This window comes from Manis pentadactyla, chromosome 9 (genome assembly GCF_030020395.1).
Source record: "Manis pentadactyla isolate mManPen7 chromosome 9, mManPen7.hap1, whole genome shotgun sequence".
Taxonomy (NCBI): Eukaryota; Metazoa; Chordata; class Mammalia; order Pholidota; family Manidae; genus Manis; species Manis pentadactyla.
The window spans coordinates 74,011,153-74,028,540 of NC_080027.1; the positions used below are offsets into that span (position 1 = coordinate 74,011,153).

General features: G+C 46.1%; 1 protein-coding gene across 1 annotated transcript; it reads right to left on the reverse strand.

The window, feature by feature from the left end:
• Positions 1-6,036: 6,036 nt before the first annotated feature.
• C9H11orf91 (chromosome 9 C11orf91 homolog) lies at positions 6,037-8,152 on the reverse strand. Its single transcript, XM_036891804.2, has 2 exons — positions 7,599-8,152; positions 6,037-6,342 (listed from the first exon to the last, which is right to left on the reverse strand). Exons 1-2 carry the CDS (start codon positions 8,062-8,064, stop codon positions 6,257-6,259), a joined length of 552 nt encoding a protein of 183 aa, XP_036747699.2. The 5' UTR covers positions 8,065-8,152; the 3' UTR covers positions 6,037-6,256.
• Between the last annotated feature and the right edge of the window lie 9,236 nt (positions 8,153-17,388).

Sequence of the window (17,388 nt, forward strand, 5' to 3'; positions counted from 1 at the left end):
GGATACAGGGGTAAAGCTATCAGAGTGAAACAAGCCCAATCCCCTTTGGGAATGGGGTATCTACCCCCAAAAGAGTATACTGTGTATATGTCTCCAGAAGAGTATATATGTGTATAAAATATCCCTGAGTATATTTTGGGGATTGATATCCTGCAGGGTCTATGGTTGCAGACCACTGCAGGTGAGTTCAGACTGTGAGTACCTGTGGTGAAGGCAGTTCTGAGGGAACATGCTAGGCACCCGCCCAGAGCTTTGCCTGTGCCTCAGCTGGTGACTAATACCAAACAATACAAACTGCCTGGAGGGCATAAAAAGATTGGAGAAGATTGGAGAAACTCTCCAGGAGCTGGAAAAGGTATGTATTATAAAGTCAACCCATAGTCCTTTCAATTCCCCAGTGTGGCATGTAAAAAAGCCAGATGGCTCCTGGCATATGACTGTGGATTACAGAGAACTGAATAAAGTCATACCCCCTATGCATGCTGCTGTCCCATCTATTGCAGGCTTGATGGATACCCTCAGCCATGAACTAGGAACATACCATTATGTGGTAGATCTTGCTAATGCCTTCTTTTCCATTGACATTGAGCAGGAAAGTCAGGAACAGTTTGCTTTCACATGGGAAGGATGGCAATGGACTTTCACCATCCTTCCACAGGGATACCTCCACAACCTCACCATCTGTCATTGACTTGTAGCCCAGGAGTTGGCTACGTGGGAGAAACCGCCAATGGTGCAGCTGTATCATTATATTGATAATGTCATGCTCACATCCGATTCAGATCTAGAAGGTGCAGCACCTAGACTGCTGCAACATTTACAGGAGAAAGGATGGGCTGTGAACAGTACCAAGGTTCAGGGACCTGGTTTGTCTGTCAAATTCTTGGGGGTCATCTGGTTGGGTAAGACCAAAGTTATACCAGAAGCAGTTATAGATAAAATCCAGGCCTTTCCTACGCCTACAACTATAGCATTGCTATAGGAGTTTTGGGGTCTTCTAGGCTACTGGAGAGTGTTTATCCCATACTTGGCACAAATTCTGAAGACCCTATACCGGTTGGTATGAAAGGGCATCAGGTGGGACTGGGATGAGACATGTGCATCTGCCTTTACTACAGCAAAATGGGCAGTCAAGGCAGTGCAGGCATTGAGTGTGATAGACCCATCAAGGCCCTGTGAGCTGGATATTCATGTGACTGAAGACGGTTATGGCTGGGGTCTCTGGCAGCGGCTTGAACGAACTGACCAACCTATTGGATTCTGGTCACAACTCTGGAAAGGGGCAGAGGTACAATACACTTTGATAGAAAAACAACTGGCTGCCATGTATCACGCCTTGCTGGCTACAGAACCCATCACTGAAATGGTCTCTATAAAGGCAATAACCACCTACCCCATCTTGGGGTGGTTATGAGACTGGACCCAAAAGCCAAGGAGTGATATAGCACAAACGCCCACACTAGCTAAGTGGGGTGCTTACCTTCAGCAGTATAGTACCCTCTCTAGTAGCCCCTTGAGTGAAGAACTCCAATGCTTATTGGGGCCGGTGACATATACTAGTGAAAAGCAGGAAGAACTTGCTTTTGAACCATTAGTAGCAGAGTCCCTATCGGGAGGGAAGAGCCCATATACCCAAAGATGCGTGGTACACAGATGGCTCCAGCTGTGGGCAGCCCCCAAATTGGAGGGCCATAGCTTTCCATCCTAAGACTGAGACAATATGGATGGAAGATGATGAGGGGAAGAGCAGCCAGTGGGCAGAGTTGTGGGCTGTATGGCTTGTGATCAGCCAGGAACTCTCCCCTATAGTTCTCTGCACTGACAGCTGGGCTATTTATCAGGGCTTGACCCGGTGGCTACCAACCTGGTACCATGCCAACTGGCTGGTTGGTCACCGACCCCTTTGGGGGCAAGAATTGTGGCAAGACTTATGGGTTTGTGCTCAGACTAAAATAATTATAGTATACCATGGGACAGGTCATTTGCCACTGCTATCCCCCAGGAAATGATGAATCAGATAAATTGGCCCAGATAAATTGGCCCAGTTGGTTAGAAGGAAAGCCTGCCTCTGATATAACCCAATGGTTACATCAGTGTTTGTTGCATGCGGGGCAAACGACAATGTGGGCTGTAGCCCATTGGTGGGGCTTGCCTTTGACCTTTGAAGAAGTTAGTAGAGCCAGGCAGGAGTGTGTCATGTGTTCCAAAAGGGACTTACACTGAGTTCCACAGCAACATGGGACAACCCACAGCTAAGGGGCCACACCTCTTGTCAGGTAGCAAATAGACTATATTGGGCCTCTACCTGTGTCAGAAGGATATCGGTATGCTATGACTTGTGTGGACACAGCTACTGGACTTCTGGTTGCCCTTTCTACCCATTGTGCAGACCAGCAGATAACCAAAAAAGACCTGGACCATCTCTTTGCTGCCTATGGCTGACCACAGGTAATTGAGAGGGATCAGGGCACCCATTTTACTGGACATACACTGTAAGAATGGGTGCGACAGCTGGGAATCAAACAGAAGTTTCATATGCTGTACAAGCCTACCACAGCAGACATGATGAGAGGCACAATGGCTTGTTAAAATCTGGACTAAAGTCAGATACCAATAGTCTGCAGGAATGGTCAGCCTGCTTATGGACCATGCTATGGCATTTGAACGAGAGACCCCGAAAGGGAGCCCTGAGCCCTGTAGACATGTTAACACATATGGCTGCATCCCCTATACATCTACAAGTACAAACCAAGGAAGAATTACTGAAGCTGAGGTTCAGCCACCAGAATAACATCTTGCTGCCAGCACCAACTGCACTGAACCCTGGAGACTCCATTGAGTGGACGTGGCCTTGGACCTTTCGACACATGGACCGATGATGGCTGGCTCTCCTGGCACCTTGGGGACAAGGCCTAAAAGCTGGCCTCCTGTGTATTCCTGGAATAACAGCAGAGTGGCCACCAAAGGTCACAGTAGTATATCCTGAATGGCCAGAAGGTAAGAGCATCTTACCGGGGAGTTTTGTTTTATCATTATGGCCAGTGCATGCACCTCCAGTAGCACTATATATAGACCCTTCAGTAACCCCCATGGGGAAAGGAGTAAAAGTATGATATACTAGACCTGGAAGGGACCCCCTTCCTGCTACAGTCCTATCACAGGACCACTCTCCTCCATGCATCCTACCTGATGGACAAGATTTGCCTATGTTGGTGGCATTAAAACATATGTCTTATTGCCCCTAAAGTTTTTGTGGATTGGGAACTTCCTCTAGCTTGAGGATTATTATAATTTTTTGTTATTAGGAAACTCCTCTGGCTTGAGGATTATTATAATTTTTGTTATCTGTATCAAAATCTTCTTGTATCTTAATTTTTGTTATTATCTCTAAGTTGTTTTCCTCTGTTGCTATTGTGGAATCTGGTTACAGTGCTTCAGCTTTCTCGCACAGGGACCATTGCGGAATATTGAAAGCATGTAGATTGTATGGCAAGAATCCTGGAGTGTGGGAAAGTTGGGGTTCCTATGGCCAGAATCCTCATTGAACTTAAACCACCCGATGATGTAACTGGCCTGTTGCAATAAGCTATTATTGTGTTATATGGAGAGCTCGGCCTAGAGCTAGCAGGGAGAACAAGCCAGGTAATAAACCCTTTCACCCCAAAGAATGTTTTGCTGTCAATTTCTTTGGTCACATTGAATCCATAACATACTTGCCTGGGGCTGAAACCCATTGGCAAGATACCTTGGCAGCCTGAAGTTTTCTGGGAGGACAAGGGAGCTTCTCTGATAACAACTAGCCTGGGGCAACAGGAACTGGCTCCTTCCTTGAGACAGGAGACAGAGCCTGTAAACAATGCTCAGCAGGGAGGACTCCTGTGGGTAAAGCGGAAGTGGCAAACTTTGGGGACTACCCAGCCTTTATTTATTTAGCCTGCACTGTAGTTTGGAAACATTTAAATTCGTTGCTAAGATTTAGAACCCAGGAGCTTTCATGTGACACTGTGCCTACAGTCCTGGCTGGGAGACAAGCAGGGAACCTGCCACCAGCTGCCTAGTGGTCAGGCATGAGTCCTGCAGCTCCTCATTCTGCACCCGGCTCCCTGCACTCACTTCCAGGGTTTCAAGCTGGGCCTTGTAGACATGCGCATTTGTGTCCTCAAGCTGGGGGACCCCACACAAACTCTGGGCTTGTGTATGCAACTTTCAGAGCTCCTACCAGTCCATTTACTCACCTACCAGCATCTGCACCCTCATACCACAGATGCAAACTCCTTTTATTACAGATAAACCATCCTTGCTCCCACCTAAAGCCAATCCCTCTGTGGTAAACTAGATGCCACCTCTCTGGTGCACTCAAGGACATCATTGCAGCAATTCATTGTCTCTCCTCTACATTAACACCTTTTCTCCCTCTACTAGGTCATTTTCTTGTTGGGCCAGAAACACACGGCCATTTCTCCCACCTTCATACAAACCTTCTCTCAATTCCACTTGCCCAGCCTGTTACTACTCTAGTGCTCTGCTCTCCCGGACCCCTAAACTCCACTAAAGGGTCATCTACACCACTGCCTCCAATTCCTCTCCAGTGACTTAAAATGGTGACTCCAGTAAGGCGTCAACCCCTATCACCCACCTAAAACTGCTCTTGACAAGATCACCAATACTAAATCCACGTTACTAAGTCCTGGAGTGAATTTCCAGGCTTATATTACTTGGCATATCAGCACTATTTGTCAGAGCTTACCCTCTCCACTCCTAAATACCTTCTTCACTTGGCTTCTAAAATGTCTGAGTCACTGCCACTCCTTTTCATTCTCCTTTGCAAGAAGCCCAACTTCACAAATTCGTTGGCCATGATCTACACTTGCTGCTGGCCTGCACTGTAGTTTGGAAACATTTAAGTGAGGGCGCCAGTGAGTCTAGGTGGCAAGCATCAAAATGTTATACTTGATGGAACATTGTTTCATAGAATACTTTATCCTTTGTGTGCTTCTGTCACTGAGCTCTCACTGCTCCTCCACAGAGACAGCACATGGCAGTGGGTAGGGGACGTGGTGGGTGTCCTCCTACAGACACCTCTCACCCAGCAAGGGGGAAGGACAGCCAGGCTGGGCCACGCTGTGCTGCACTGTAGCTTCTCACTCAGCTGGATTAATACCGCAGCCTCCCACTTTCTCTGCTTCTTTCCTTAGTCTATTCTCAACATAACAGCAGAAGTCAGGTCCTATCAATCATTGGCTAAAAATGCCCTAACTATTCCCCATCCTACTGGGAGTAAAATTCAGAGTCCTTACCGTGGCTGGAAGGTTCCACATGAGGGACCCTTCCTGCCCTCATCCCTACCACTTTCCCCTCACTCCTGCTCCAGCCACCTGGGCTCTTTGCTGACCCTCCAACATCCCAGCCTGCTGCCACCTTCAACCTCTGCACAGGCTCTCTGATTAGAACATTCCCCCAGAGTGCCCCATGACGATCACTCTCAATTTCCTTCAAATCTTGCTTAAGTGTTACCTTTTCAAGAAACCCTATTTAAAATGCCACCCTGCTGTCCTCCAACCCTTCTGACCATTGTTACCCTACTTTTTGTTTTCCCCTTAACATGCCATCATCTAAGATTCCATGTTTTGATTTCTTATTTATAAAATTTATTGTCTGTTGTCTCCCCACCCCCAATCCCAAGAGCCTAGGAGGATGCCTGGTACATAATAAGCACTCAACAAATATTTCTTGAATATATGAATTTCTGGGAAGGACCAAATGGCTTTGATTGAATTATCAAAAGGTTTTTGTCATCCAAAACCCATTAAAAAAAAAAAAAGCAAACCCTTCCAAGGACTGAAGCTGTGTGAAAACAAACCAACCCATTGTTCCAGTCCTTAAAGAGGATTTCTGAGTAGGGACACAGCAACAGAACCAAATATATATCGCCCCTGGTTTTTCCCAGTTCTCTCTTGACTTGGTAGTGTTGGGGGGTCCCCTTCCCTGGTCTCAGAAGGCACTGAATGCCAGCTGGGCAGCGGCTTTCAGAGTCTGAGTTGCCCGAGCAGCAGAACAGAGAGGACAGAGACCGTGAGATTTACCACACAAGTGGGCACTGTATGTGGAGTACATGCTGGGAACAATGAGAACCAGCAGTAACTATAGAACAGAAAATAATGATCTTTGAAATGACAACAAACAGAACATGTTATCTAAGTACTAACACAGAAGGAGATGGCTATCCATGGCTATCCACGTTCTGGTGGGCAGATCCTCAGGAGAGAGGAGCTGACTTCTTTCCAGGATGCCTGCTCTTCAGTCCTTGTAACTTTTCATCTTTCAGCGCCTTCAAGAATTTATCTGCGGGAGAGCCAAACAAACTTAGCAGTAGTTGAGATGGGGCTTTTCCTAACATTTCCAAAGCAAACTTCTGGGAAGCAAATGTATGCTTCCTACATGAACCCTAAATCCATTCTGATCCAAGATGGGTGGGAAAAAACCCCTAACAGTGAAAACACATTTAAGTGGAGAATATGTAGTTAAGAAGTCCAGGACTTACAAAAGCCCAGGCTTTCTAGGGAGTGTTTTCTTTCTAGGGATTGTTTCTGTGGGGAAGGGGGCATTACAGCATGCCTGATGAGTTGGAGACCATTCCCATAAATATTTAGATTTTATACTTCCTATCCTGTGTGGCAGGGGGGCCAATTTAACCTGTGTTATACAATAGTGAGGGTAGCCTTTCTAGAACCATCTGCCCTCCTCTGGTGGCCAAGTGCAAGCCTTAGCCAGACCAGGTGATGGGAAAGACAAAGTCTGCAGGACAGCCTAGAGCTACTGAATAGTCTACAGGGTAGAAGGTCCGTCTGGGAGTAGATTCTAACCTCCAACAGGGAGGAATCAATCAGCTTACATGCCAGAGGAATCCCGCCCATTACCAGCACACTCGGTCTGCCCTGGTCCAGATCTCTAAGACTTCAGACCAAAGATCAGATGGCAAAGGCTGGGAATCTGGTGAGAGGGCTACCCTTTCTCCTGTAGCCAGCGCCAGGGGTCACGGGGAGGCTATCTTCCAACATTGAGAAGTGGAGAGTCCCAAAGCCCCACTGAACTTCTTTGGGCCTCCCGGGTCTTGTAAAATTCCCACCTCCTCTTACAGATACCCCAACTGACTCACCTACTTGCCCCTCCTCCCATTGAGGACCCCAGCTAAGATAAACACTAAAAGTCAGCTTCCTCTAGAGAAAGGGGGTGTCTGAGGTCGGTGGAGCTTGAGGGGTGGGAGTATTACTACCAGGAGGCTTAAAGTTCAGAATGGGGGTTGTAGTGGATGATGGAGTTTCAGGTTTGGAGGCTTAAATTTCAGATTACTGAAATGGCTCAGAGGGAGAGGGAGGATGTAGTTTGGGGTGAAAGGGTCCATGAAGTCCATTCTATGGAGGGGCAAGGAGTAGGTTGAAATCTGGGATGGAGGAATCTATTTGGGATCTGGGACTTTGTGGGCTGAAGTGTCAGCCCGAGGCGACATTGCAAGATAGGGGATAAGGGGGACATAGGGCCCAGTAAAGAGCCAAGGTAGGCCAAGGGTGGGCTTGGGCGGCCCCCGCCAGGTCACGCACAGCGCTGGGAGTCGAAATCGTCCCCAGTGATGGTGAGCAGCTCCAGTTCCTTAATCCGGATCTCTAGCTCGCACAACTCCTCCGGGTGGGAGGCAGAGGCGAGCCAGGGGGTCGCGGGCACCGGGGCCGGAGGCGAGGCAGCCACCTCGGGTCCCGGCGGCGGAGAGTAGAAAAACCGCAGAGGCTCGTAGGGGATGGAGGCCAGGCCCGAGGGCCAGGGCGGGGGACAGAGGTGCTCGCCGGGGGGACCCAAGCCTGGTGGCGGCGGCAGCGGAGGCGCCTGGAGCAGAGGACGGTCCCCCGCCGCCCCGCCCGCCGCCAGCGGCACGAAGAGCTTCTTCCAGATGTTGAATTCGCTGAGCGAAGATGAGGAGAAGCCGCGGTCGTAGAGGGACGGGAAGTAGAGCGGCGGGGAAGCCCGCTGGCTTATTGTGGCGCTCGCGCTGCCGCGTCTCCCCTTCGGCATCTTTTGAATGGGAGGCTGCGTGCGTGAGACGAACCCCGCGCCAGGAGACGCGAGCCCGGCCCCGAGTCGCCGGCGTTCTGAGGTTCCACAGGCCACGCCCCGTGGGTGTGCGGCCCCACCCTTCCGCCTCAGCCCCGCCCCGAATAGACGGGGATCTAAAGTACGGTCGGCCGCGCCCCAGAACGTGGCTCCGCCCATTGGTGGCCGGCTGCGTCCCTGGAGTGAGAAAGGCTCGCTGAGTGGCGGGAATGGCAGGCGATCCCTAAAGCGCGGCCTCAATAACCCCTAGGGTTTCGTTCCGCCAGGCTATCGCCCAGCAGCCGGGATTACAGCACTCGCAGTCCTCCAGCCCCCGCCCAGTCTCGCTCCTCGACTCCTCCTACTGTCCTTAACCTTTTCGCTTACGTGCTTTCGCGTCCCTGGCTCCCCCTCTCACATCCCAATATAGCCTTATACAAGAGCAGGAAGCAGGTTTCTGGCCAGAACAGCGGAGCCTTTCTTCAATCTTAGTCTCCTTTTATAGAGAGAAAGTATTTCCTAGAAAATCTGTCCCCTGCCACAACAGACTTCACCAGACCTCACCACCCCTCGTTGCGAAGAAGTCTGGGGAAATGTCCAACTTTTCATCCTCTACTACGGGAGGCAAAGAAGAGGGTTCATTGGGAATGGCTATTAGAGCCAACCCATGTTTCTGCCAGATTTCCGAGTGATGTGGAAGATTCTGGAATAAGGGACCCTGGTATAGATGTATAATAGATCTGAAAGAGTATCTTCAATGAACTGCAGTTTAGTTCTCTTCCAAACACATTATCAGGAGCTAACAAGCAACAAACTAACCATCAAAAGGAAATTCTGCTGAAGCCACTCAACTCACCCATTCTTTCTGAGAGACCTGGAAAGAACATAGGATATGTCCATCTCATTTGCATGGGTAGCCTGTATTAGTCATAGACTGAGGGAACGTAAGTTTCCATGAAAGCCTTATCCTCATGATAACTGGCATGAATGAACAAAGATGGGTGGGGGCCAGTTTAGACTGTTGCTCAGTCAAGGTTTGAGTCAGTACTAGCTCCACAAGCAAATTCTCTGTCTATACGCACACACACACACACACGCACACATACATATAGCCATATACATATGCTATATACAGGTGTGTGTCTGTGTGCATGCATGTGTGTGTATAGCAGAGAAGCAGTCGGACTGCCAAGCTGGATATCTTTGAGCAAGTTGCTTGACTTCTAAGACAGGTTTTTGTAAAATAGAGGACAAGTCTGCCTCATATGGTTGTTTCTGGTGCTCAAATAGAAGACAGAATGGTGTATGTGAAACACTTGTAAACTTAGAAACTCTGTCCAAATATAAGGGACAGCTATTGCCACAAAGGGGCGTGTCTGAAGCTGAGAAACTTTTTCTTCTCATACTTAGTGGTAAACTCCTTAGGGACAAGGATCCAACCCAGGGATCCTGAAATGCTGAGCATGATAGGACTCGGTAAATATTTGGGAACTTTTTTTTTTTTTCCCTGGATAATTATTTTTATTGAAGGGTAGTTGACACACAGTATTACATTAGTTTCAGGTGTACAACACAGTGATTCAACATTTATATACATGATAATTCTAGGTACCAGCTATCACCATACCAAGTTGTTACAATATTTTGACTATATTCCTTATGCTATACATTACATCCCAGTTACTTATTTATTTTACAATTGGAAGTGTGTTTCTATATATATATATATATATATATATATATATATATATAATATTTGGGAACTTTTAAGGCAGAGTTTGTTATGTGTTGTGTGAACTGAGGGGATCAGAATATTCCACCCCCCAAATACGCCACTTTGGCATAATGATATTTAAAGCTGAAGACAATTGAGAAAGAGCAGGCACAGAAGGAACTCTTTGTCCTCCCCCTTTCTGCCTAAAGTAAATAAAGTAACATAAATAAAGTAACATAAATTTCTCTTCGTGAAGGTGTCCTCCTTCCCTCTCCCATACCAGGAAGAGATGATTCTCTCACTGGAGATGGCATTGACTTACCTCTGCATAACAGACCTTACCAAACTACACTTACCTCCCACAAGTTTCCCCCCCAAATTTACCTTCCCACAATTTACAGCCCCTAGAAGCCCAAATCCCTTTTCCTTTGTCTTGTCATTTCTCTGCAATTAATCACCCTTTGTTAAAATGGTTTCTAAACTTTAAAGTTTAATCATTTCTTTGGGTTTTCACTTTTCTGTGAGGTCCCCATGTGCAGGCGTAATAAATCTTTTCTCCTGTTAATCTGTTTTTTGTCAGTTTAATCCACCTGACCCAACTACTGAACCCAAGAGAGTCCAAGAAAAGTTTTTTTCCCATCCCTACAGAGCCATAGCAATGGAAAGAGCGAGGATTTAGGACTCAGTCCCTAGGACTGAGCCCTGGATCCACTCTCTACTTGGCTGTGTGGGTGAACCTCCCCGAACCTGTTTTTCATCTATAGAGTGGAGAACAGTAATGGTACCTACTTGTCTGGAATGGCAAGACTGAATAAGACAATGTAAGTGCTTGGCTATGGTAATTGCTCATGTTATTGCATGATATGCATGCAAATGTTAACTCTTGGTATTGCATATTGAAGATCCTTACAAAAGAAAGAGATTTTGCATTGTTTTTTAAATGACGCAATATAATCACATTTTTACTCTAAATATCCAAAGAGAAAAGGCATACAGATTGTTTCCCTTAACTTCAAGATAACCTAAACAGATTGTATAACTGGATGGTTCAATTATAGCATAATTGTGATCTTGTAGATGGTGGGTTAAAAAAGAAGTTGTTTTCTCTAACGACCACACAATAAGAGAACTCGGGTTCCACAATGAAAAAACACTGAAATAAGCCCCAGTCTGGAGATTAAGTCCACATGGGGTAATAACAAACCATGGTAGTTAAGGCAAAACCCTACAGATTATTTCTGCAAACAAATGACCAGAAAATTCAAGTTGGTAATGAAAAAAGAGAGCAGGCTTGCATCCTCTTTAATCAGAGCCTTTCTTTCTCTCCCTGGGCTCTAAAGTATTTGTATCACCTACCTCTTCACTCAAACTCCCCATTAAGAGCCATCCTTTAGAGGTTCAAGGGATTCAATTCCTAACACCCCTGCTCCCTGCCTGCATTTGACACCAACTGAGGGGCACACATCAGTCCTTTCTCACTGAGGAAGGTCAGTTGGAGGATATGGCTTTTAGGTCTGGTAGCCAGGTGGGCTTGTTACTACTGCACCTGTGACATGAGCTCACCCATGCAGCACAAGGCCTGGTGGGAAATCCATGGGCCTTATCCACAGGGAAAGGGCTTCTACTGGCACAGTGAAGAGCAGGCCAAGGACAGGCCTGGTCCTTTCTCCAGCCAAGCAGGGCAGCCGTTTCTTCACTCTCAGAAGAGAGGCCAGGAGTATCACTTTTAAGAAATGTGGCACAGAAGGGTGGAGGTTCTCCCCAACACTCTGACTTGAACTGTTTAATCTACGCTGCCTCCCTGCATTTGGGGTTTATAATTTCCCATTGCCACAGCCATCTCCAGCCGGGAGGTCCTGGGAGGACCCGGGATGCTGTTTGCCTGGTTCCCTCAGTCATCAGGCTGCTGGAAATGGTACAGCAAGCCTCGTCCGGACTTGGCCCCATCACATTAGCTTTGCATCTGGATGCACTGCCAGGGATCACACCTTAACCAGGTTCTCGGCCTCTTTAGGAGTATGTCATGATTTGCCTTGCCTGACTTGGCTCTGGACAGCTTTTAGGGATATGTAGAGCTTCTGGCTTGGAATACAACAGAGGTGTCTTGGAGCGAAGGTTTGTGTCCACCCCTCCCAAATTCATATATTGACATCATACCCCCCGCCCCAAGGTAAGGGTATTAGGAGGTGGGGGCCTTTGGGAGATGATTAGGTCACAAGGGTAGAGCCCCCAAAAATGACACTGTGCCCTTAGGAAAGAGACCTCAGAGAGTTCCCTTGCTCCCCCACCCACCACACACCATGTGAAGACACAGTGAGAAGATGGCATCCTAGAACCAGGTAGTGGGCTCTCACCATACGCCAAATAGGCTGGAGACTCGATCTTGGAATTCCTAGACTCTAGGACTGTGAGAAATAAATGTTTGTTGTGTAAGCCACCCAGTCCGTGGTATTTTTGTTATAGCAGCCCTAATGGACTGAGTCATGTTTGAATTCATGATTCTTTGTGACTCTCAGAAAGTCATGTCAGCTATCTGAACCTCAATTTTCTGAGCCATAAAGTGAAAACAATATCTACTTCACAGGGTTGATGTATTTGATGAAAATATGTATAACCAGTACTGGGAACACATAGTGAGAACTCAATAAAGTATGGGTATGATTATTATACAGTTATACATGAATTCCTTAATTCACCATTAAGCCCTGAAGAATTGATAAAGTGGGTGTGGGGGGTTCCTCCTAGAAAACCAAACCCACTCCAGATAAGTTAGCAAGCCCTACACCCTAGAAACTGATCACTGATCACCTGTTATCTGCTGAGGTGATAGTAACACATAAAGAGAGGTGACTCTGTGTCAGGCACTTGTCTAAACTCATTTATCTTCCTAACAACCCCAAGTAGTAGGTATTATTATCACCATTTTCCACAAGACAAAACTAAGACATGGAACTTGCCTGAGGTCCTGTGGCTGGTCAGGATCTGAGTCTGCCCTCCAAACAGGCAGGCGGGCTCCAGTGCCCAGTCCCTTCCCATCCCTCCCACAGCCTCCCCACAGCCCCCAGCCCTTGGGCCAAGCCCTCCCTCCTGGCCTCTGGCCTCCCATCCTCTTCCTGGCAAGGGACTGGCTGTAATTGGAAGTTGTTTGTACCCCAATTCTAGGAAGCTCCAAACAGTCTTTTCTTTATTTCTCATCTGAACTAACCATTGTGTTGGTCCAGACATGAGGGCCCAGGCATTCCCACCTCCCTTCATAATACCCACTATTTCAACAAAGTTTCTAAAAAATGCAGTCCAGCCCTTACTCTTGTTTCTCTTTTACAGATGTGTTCCTATGTACTTGCAGAGTAAGCAAAAATTTTTAATCAACTGAATTGTGAGAGGGAGTTTAGTGGAATGGAGAGAGCCGGCCTTGGAAGACCAAACAGTATCAACTTGCTGTGGGTAAAATGATTGTAGCTAGTGCTTACTGACCACTTGCTATCACATGTTCTCGTGCTATTTTGACAATAACCTGCACAGGGGCAGGTCTGGCAGAACTTTCTGTTCACCAGCAATAGAAATTGATACTGAAAATTAATAGAGAAGACTGAAACTGGTCATGGAACTGAAAGCTTAAGAATTAGGGTTAGAAGATGCAGAAACCAGAGCAATTATTGGAATCCAGGGAGCAGGAAGGAATCCATAGCTTATTCAGTATGGCCACTGGAGTGGTGGACACTGTTGGCTGGCTTTTCTCAGTGACTATACTTAACCATTTTCCTTTACTGCCTTCCCCTAGAGAAGCTGGAAAAATTAAATACTAGCTTTACCAGTCCCCTTTTCAGCTAGGAGTGGCCATGAGACAGTTTCTGCCCAAAGATATGACTAGAGATAGGTGGGATATTTCTGGGAAAGATTATACTTTTCTGATAAAACAGGGATTGAAACAATGGAAGATTTTCCCTTCCTGCCTTAAAACTGGAAGCAATGCTGCAACTTCTTGCAGTCCCTTTGTGATTATGAGGGAAAGACCAAGATATCACAAATACACCAGCCCAGACAGTGTTGAGCAGTTGAGCCAATGCTAGCAGCTGCCTGCCTCCAGGTTGCTTATCAGCCCCTACCTGATGAGGCTACTCTAGGTTAGGTTATCTGTTACTTGAAGCCTGAGAGACTCACAGCTTCAATCAGAAAAAAATTTTTCAGTCCTTACATAACTCCATTGAACACTTAAATTCCAGGGGTGAACATGTCCATCTTTTGGCTAGAGAAGGGTAGGCCACCTTTACTAGCAGTCCCACTGAGAGTGTACTTAAAGGGAGGAAGCAGTTCCCCAAAAGGTAGTTATGGTTCTGGAGGGGGAACAGACACTGAGTGGCTAAAAATCCAATGCCCATTACCATAGGTACCATTGTTCCAACTGATGATGACACAGAGGCTCAGGGTGGTGAGGTAGTATGCTCAAGGCCTCAGAGCTAGTTAGTGATAGAGGCTTGAGAAAGGACCCTTTATGACTATGCTGCAGGTACACTGCACTTAAGGACAGGTCTGTTGCAACAGAATTTTATTGTAAATTTAAATTTAAAAAGCAATTTCAAAGCTACGTTATTCACATCATATACATGTCATATACACATCATTTCCATTCCAATCTGTCGTGTTCTTTTGACTGCTTCCGATACGTCAGAGAAGACCATGGTTTAGTTAGCAACTGTCAGTTAGCCCTCTCACCACCAGTTGTCTTTGTCAGGGATGTTTGGTTGCAAAGAACAGGAACTTTCTCAAACTAGTTCAAACCACAAAAAAAGGGCAGAAAAGAGTTATGGTATGGACAGACCAGACTGAGTGCAAGGGCAAAGCCATCCTGGCCCCACAGTCCCTCAGTGAAATGCACAGAAAACAGTAATATGTAAACACTCTGATGGGTTTAGGTATGGACAATACTGTTCATAGTTAGTTACTGAGAAAAATAAAGTGAACTCATACATATATAGTGACTTAGTACAGTGCCTGGCACACATTAAGTCCTCAAGTTGTGACCATTATACTCCCTGTTGAAAAATTTAATGCCACATCCCTTTTGTCTACACTAGTAGAGTTTACAAATTATAACACCAAGTTCCAGTTCTGGCCACAGCACCATATCATCACACCAACACAAGAGCTGTTTACATTCCAGTAAGGGCCACCACCACATTTTAGTGTCAACATTTTAGGTCACCTGATTGATATATCTGTAAAACCTACAGCCAGATTGAGTGGGGTAGTTGAGCCAGCATGAGCACTGGTCCTATCTAAGGTCAACATACTGGGGTTGGCTAACTTGCAAATGGCCAATTATAGAAGGATGGGACTAGCAGCACCCTCGGGAAGCTGCGTATTCTACAATATAAGAATGATGAGTTTCCAGGCCAGTACACTTGCCCCCTGTGGGGTGCAGGCTACCCCCTCCCTGCAGAGACTCTGGGCCTACACAGCTACTGGGGAGAAGGATATCTTTACCTACAGTGGAGCCTCATAGGCACTCAAAAGTTATGTACTGTGGTCATCTGTCTTACTCTAAAATAATTTAAATGTGTATAAATAGGAAGCTATAGCTTAAATAAACATTTTATGGTGAATAATGCTATAAGAAGTAACATGAAAAGGAGATCTTTGGTCAGTTTCTCCTTATGCCAAAGCCAGTGGAGTGAATGCAACGTGATTCACTGTTGATTCTTAGACCCCTGCAACTTTAACCACCTTGCACTCTTGTGTGACCTGTCTTTATCACAGCTCACTTCCTACCTTCCAGATACTATACAAATGGGAGACCTCATGCCCTACAACAATTCTATGAGGTAGGTACATGAAGCCAGAGTCCAGAGAGGCTCAAAAAACCTTACTCAGAAACAGCCATTTAGTAGAAGAGACAGGCTCTGAACCTTGGTTCCTAATTACAAAATACGCTTTACTGTTACTATCCTGAAATTAAACATTTACAAGAAATGGCTCTTTGGAAAAAGACTATGGCAAACAGTGTTTTAAAAATTTCTCCTGCTTCCAGAAAGGCCTAAGTAGGTTCTGTAAATCTCACACTGTTGGGTAACTTAACTGTCCAGTAAAAAAGAACTGTATTAATGTTTTTGTCTCTAAGAAAAGGCAGAAATAACTTTCTTCAAAGCAAAATCACCAGGGTCTCATTCCAGGCTTCATTCCAGAGTCAGGTTGGAGTACATTAAAGGCACTGTGCAACATAGGGCAGGAGAGTGGCCGACTTGGTGAGTTGAGTGTGCCCTGAACTTGTCAACATATTTACCTTGGTGACCGAGTGCAATTCAGCTAACTTCTCTAAATAGTTTCCTCTTAAGCAAAGTGAGATGATGATAGTACAGATAAAAATACATATAAAACAGTAGTGACTCTAGAGCATCTTACTATGCTGATGGACAGTGACTGCAATGGGGTGTAGGGGGAACTTGAGAACATGGGTGAATGTAGTGACCACAGTGAATGTATTGACACCTTAATTTAAAAAATATATGTAGAACAGAGAGCACTAAACCCTACACCAGAAAGTACCCCTCATCAGAGTGAATGCCAGTTCACGCCAGCTCCATGCCTTCTCAGCACATAAAGAATCTCTTAGAGAGAACTGTTAGCATTAGTTTGGATCTGTTTGCAAGCAACAAAACCAATATGAGCTCGTAGACTTTGACCACCGATTAGAGCTTATAATGTGCAAGGTAAGTTATCTGGCCTGTCAAGGACTCAGGTATATAAAGCACGTTTCTTACTCTCAAGAGGCCCAAAGATGAAAACATGTAGGCTGGGCAGGCTGTTTTACCAGGACACACATTGCATGATGTTAAGTCATGAGGCCAACTGCAAGGATATGAGGCGAAATACCTGTACCTTGAATCTCAGTACTTCCAAGAGTAGTTGAACAATGGGTCAGCATCAGGACATATATAAGTTCCATTAAATATACCTTGTATTCTCAGCTCATTCCCCCCAAACAGAAGACCCAAAGGGGTTATCATGACCCAATATTGACCCTAAGTCCCGTAAAGCCATGCAAAAGTGATTGACTCTTCGCTCACCTGACCGTTGCAGTATTGCCTTTGGGTCTAGACACCCAACCCTTGGTCTACGGCAGGAGTCATCACAACTTTCTATAGAAAGAAACCTTGAAGTTCAAAGCCATTTATATGACCCCTGCTGATTTCATTTCCTAGCAATCCTCTCCCCATCTTCCCATTTAGTAACACTCAGCTCTGCTTAGAGAATTGCTTCTTCTTTCTCACTCTGGCCCAAAAGTGGACACATGACCCAAGATAGCAGATAATCTCACCCTGGAATATGAATCTTGAGAGGCTTCTGGAATGGCCCAACTCCTGGCTTTTTGTAGTCTGATTGGCTTCCCCTCAAGTTTCCCCAAATTCACTTTTTGCTTAAGTGAGTCAAAATTGGTTCTGGTTCCTTGGAACTAATAAGCCCAATATGAAAGGAGGTGCTTTGCTCAGCCAGCTGGCTATGGGCATGGGCAATACTTCCTCAGGCAGAAAAGAGTTACGCCTAGTATTTTTTCTTGGAACACAGAATTGAAAATGATGTAAGGAAAAGCACTG

Bases quoted from the DNA above. Each gene is read 5' to 3' on its own strand.
- C9H11orf91 (XM_036891804.2), bottom strand. From the start codon at position 8,064: ATGCCGAAGGGGAGACGCGGCAGCGCGAGCGCCACAATAAGCCAGCGG. The intron at 6,343-7,598 runs GTGCGTGACCTG...GCTCTCCCGCAG, and splicing joins CGATTTCGACTCCCAGCGCT to ATAAATTCTTGAAGGCGCTG.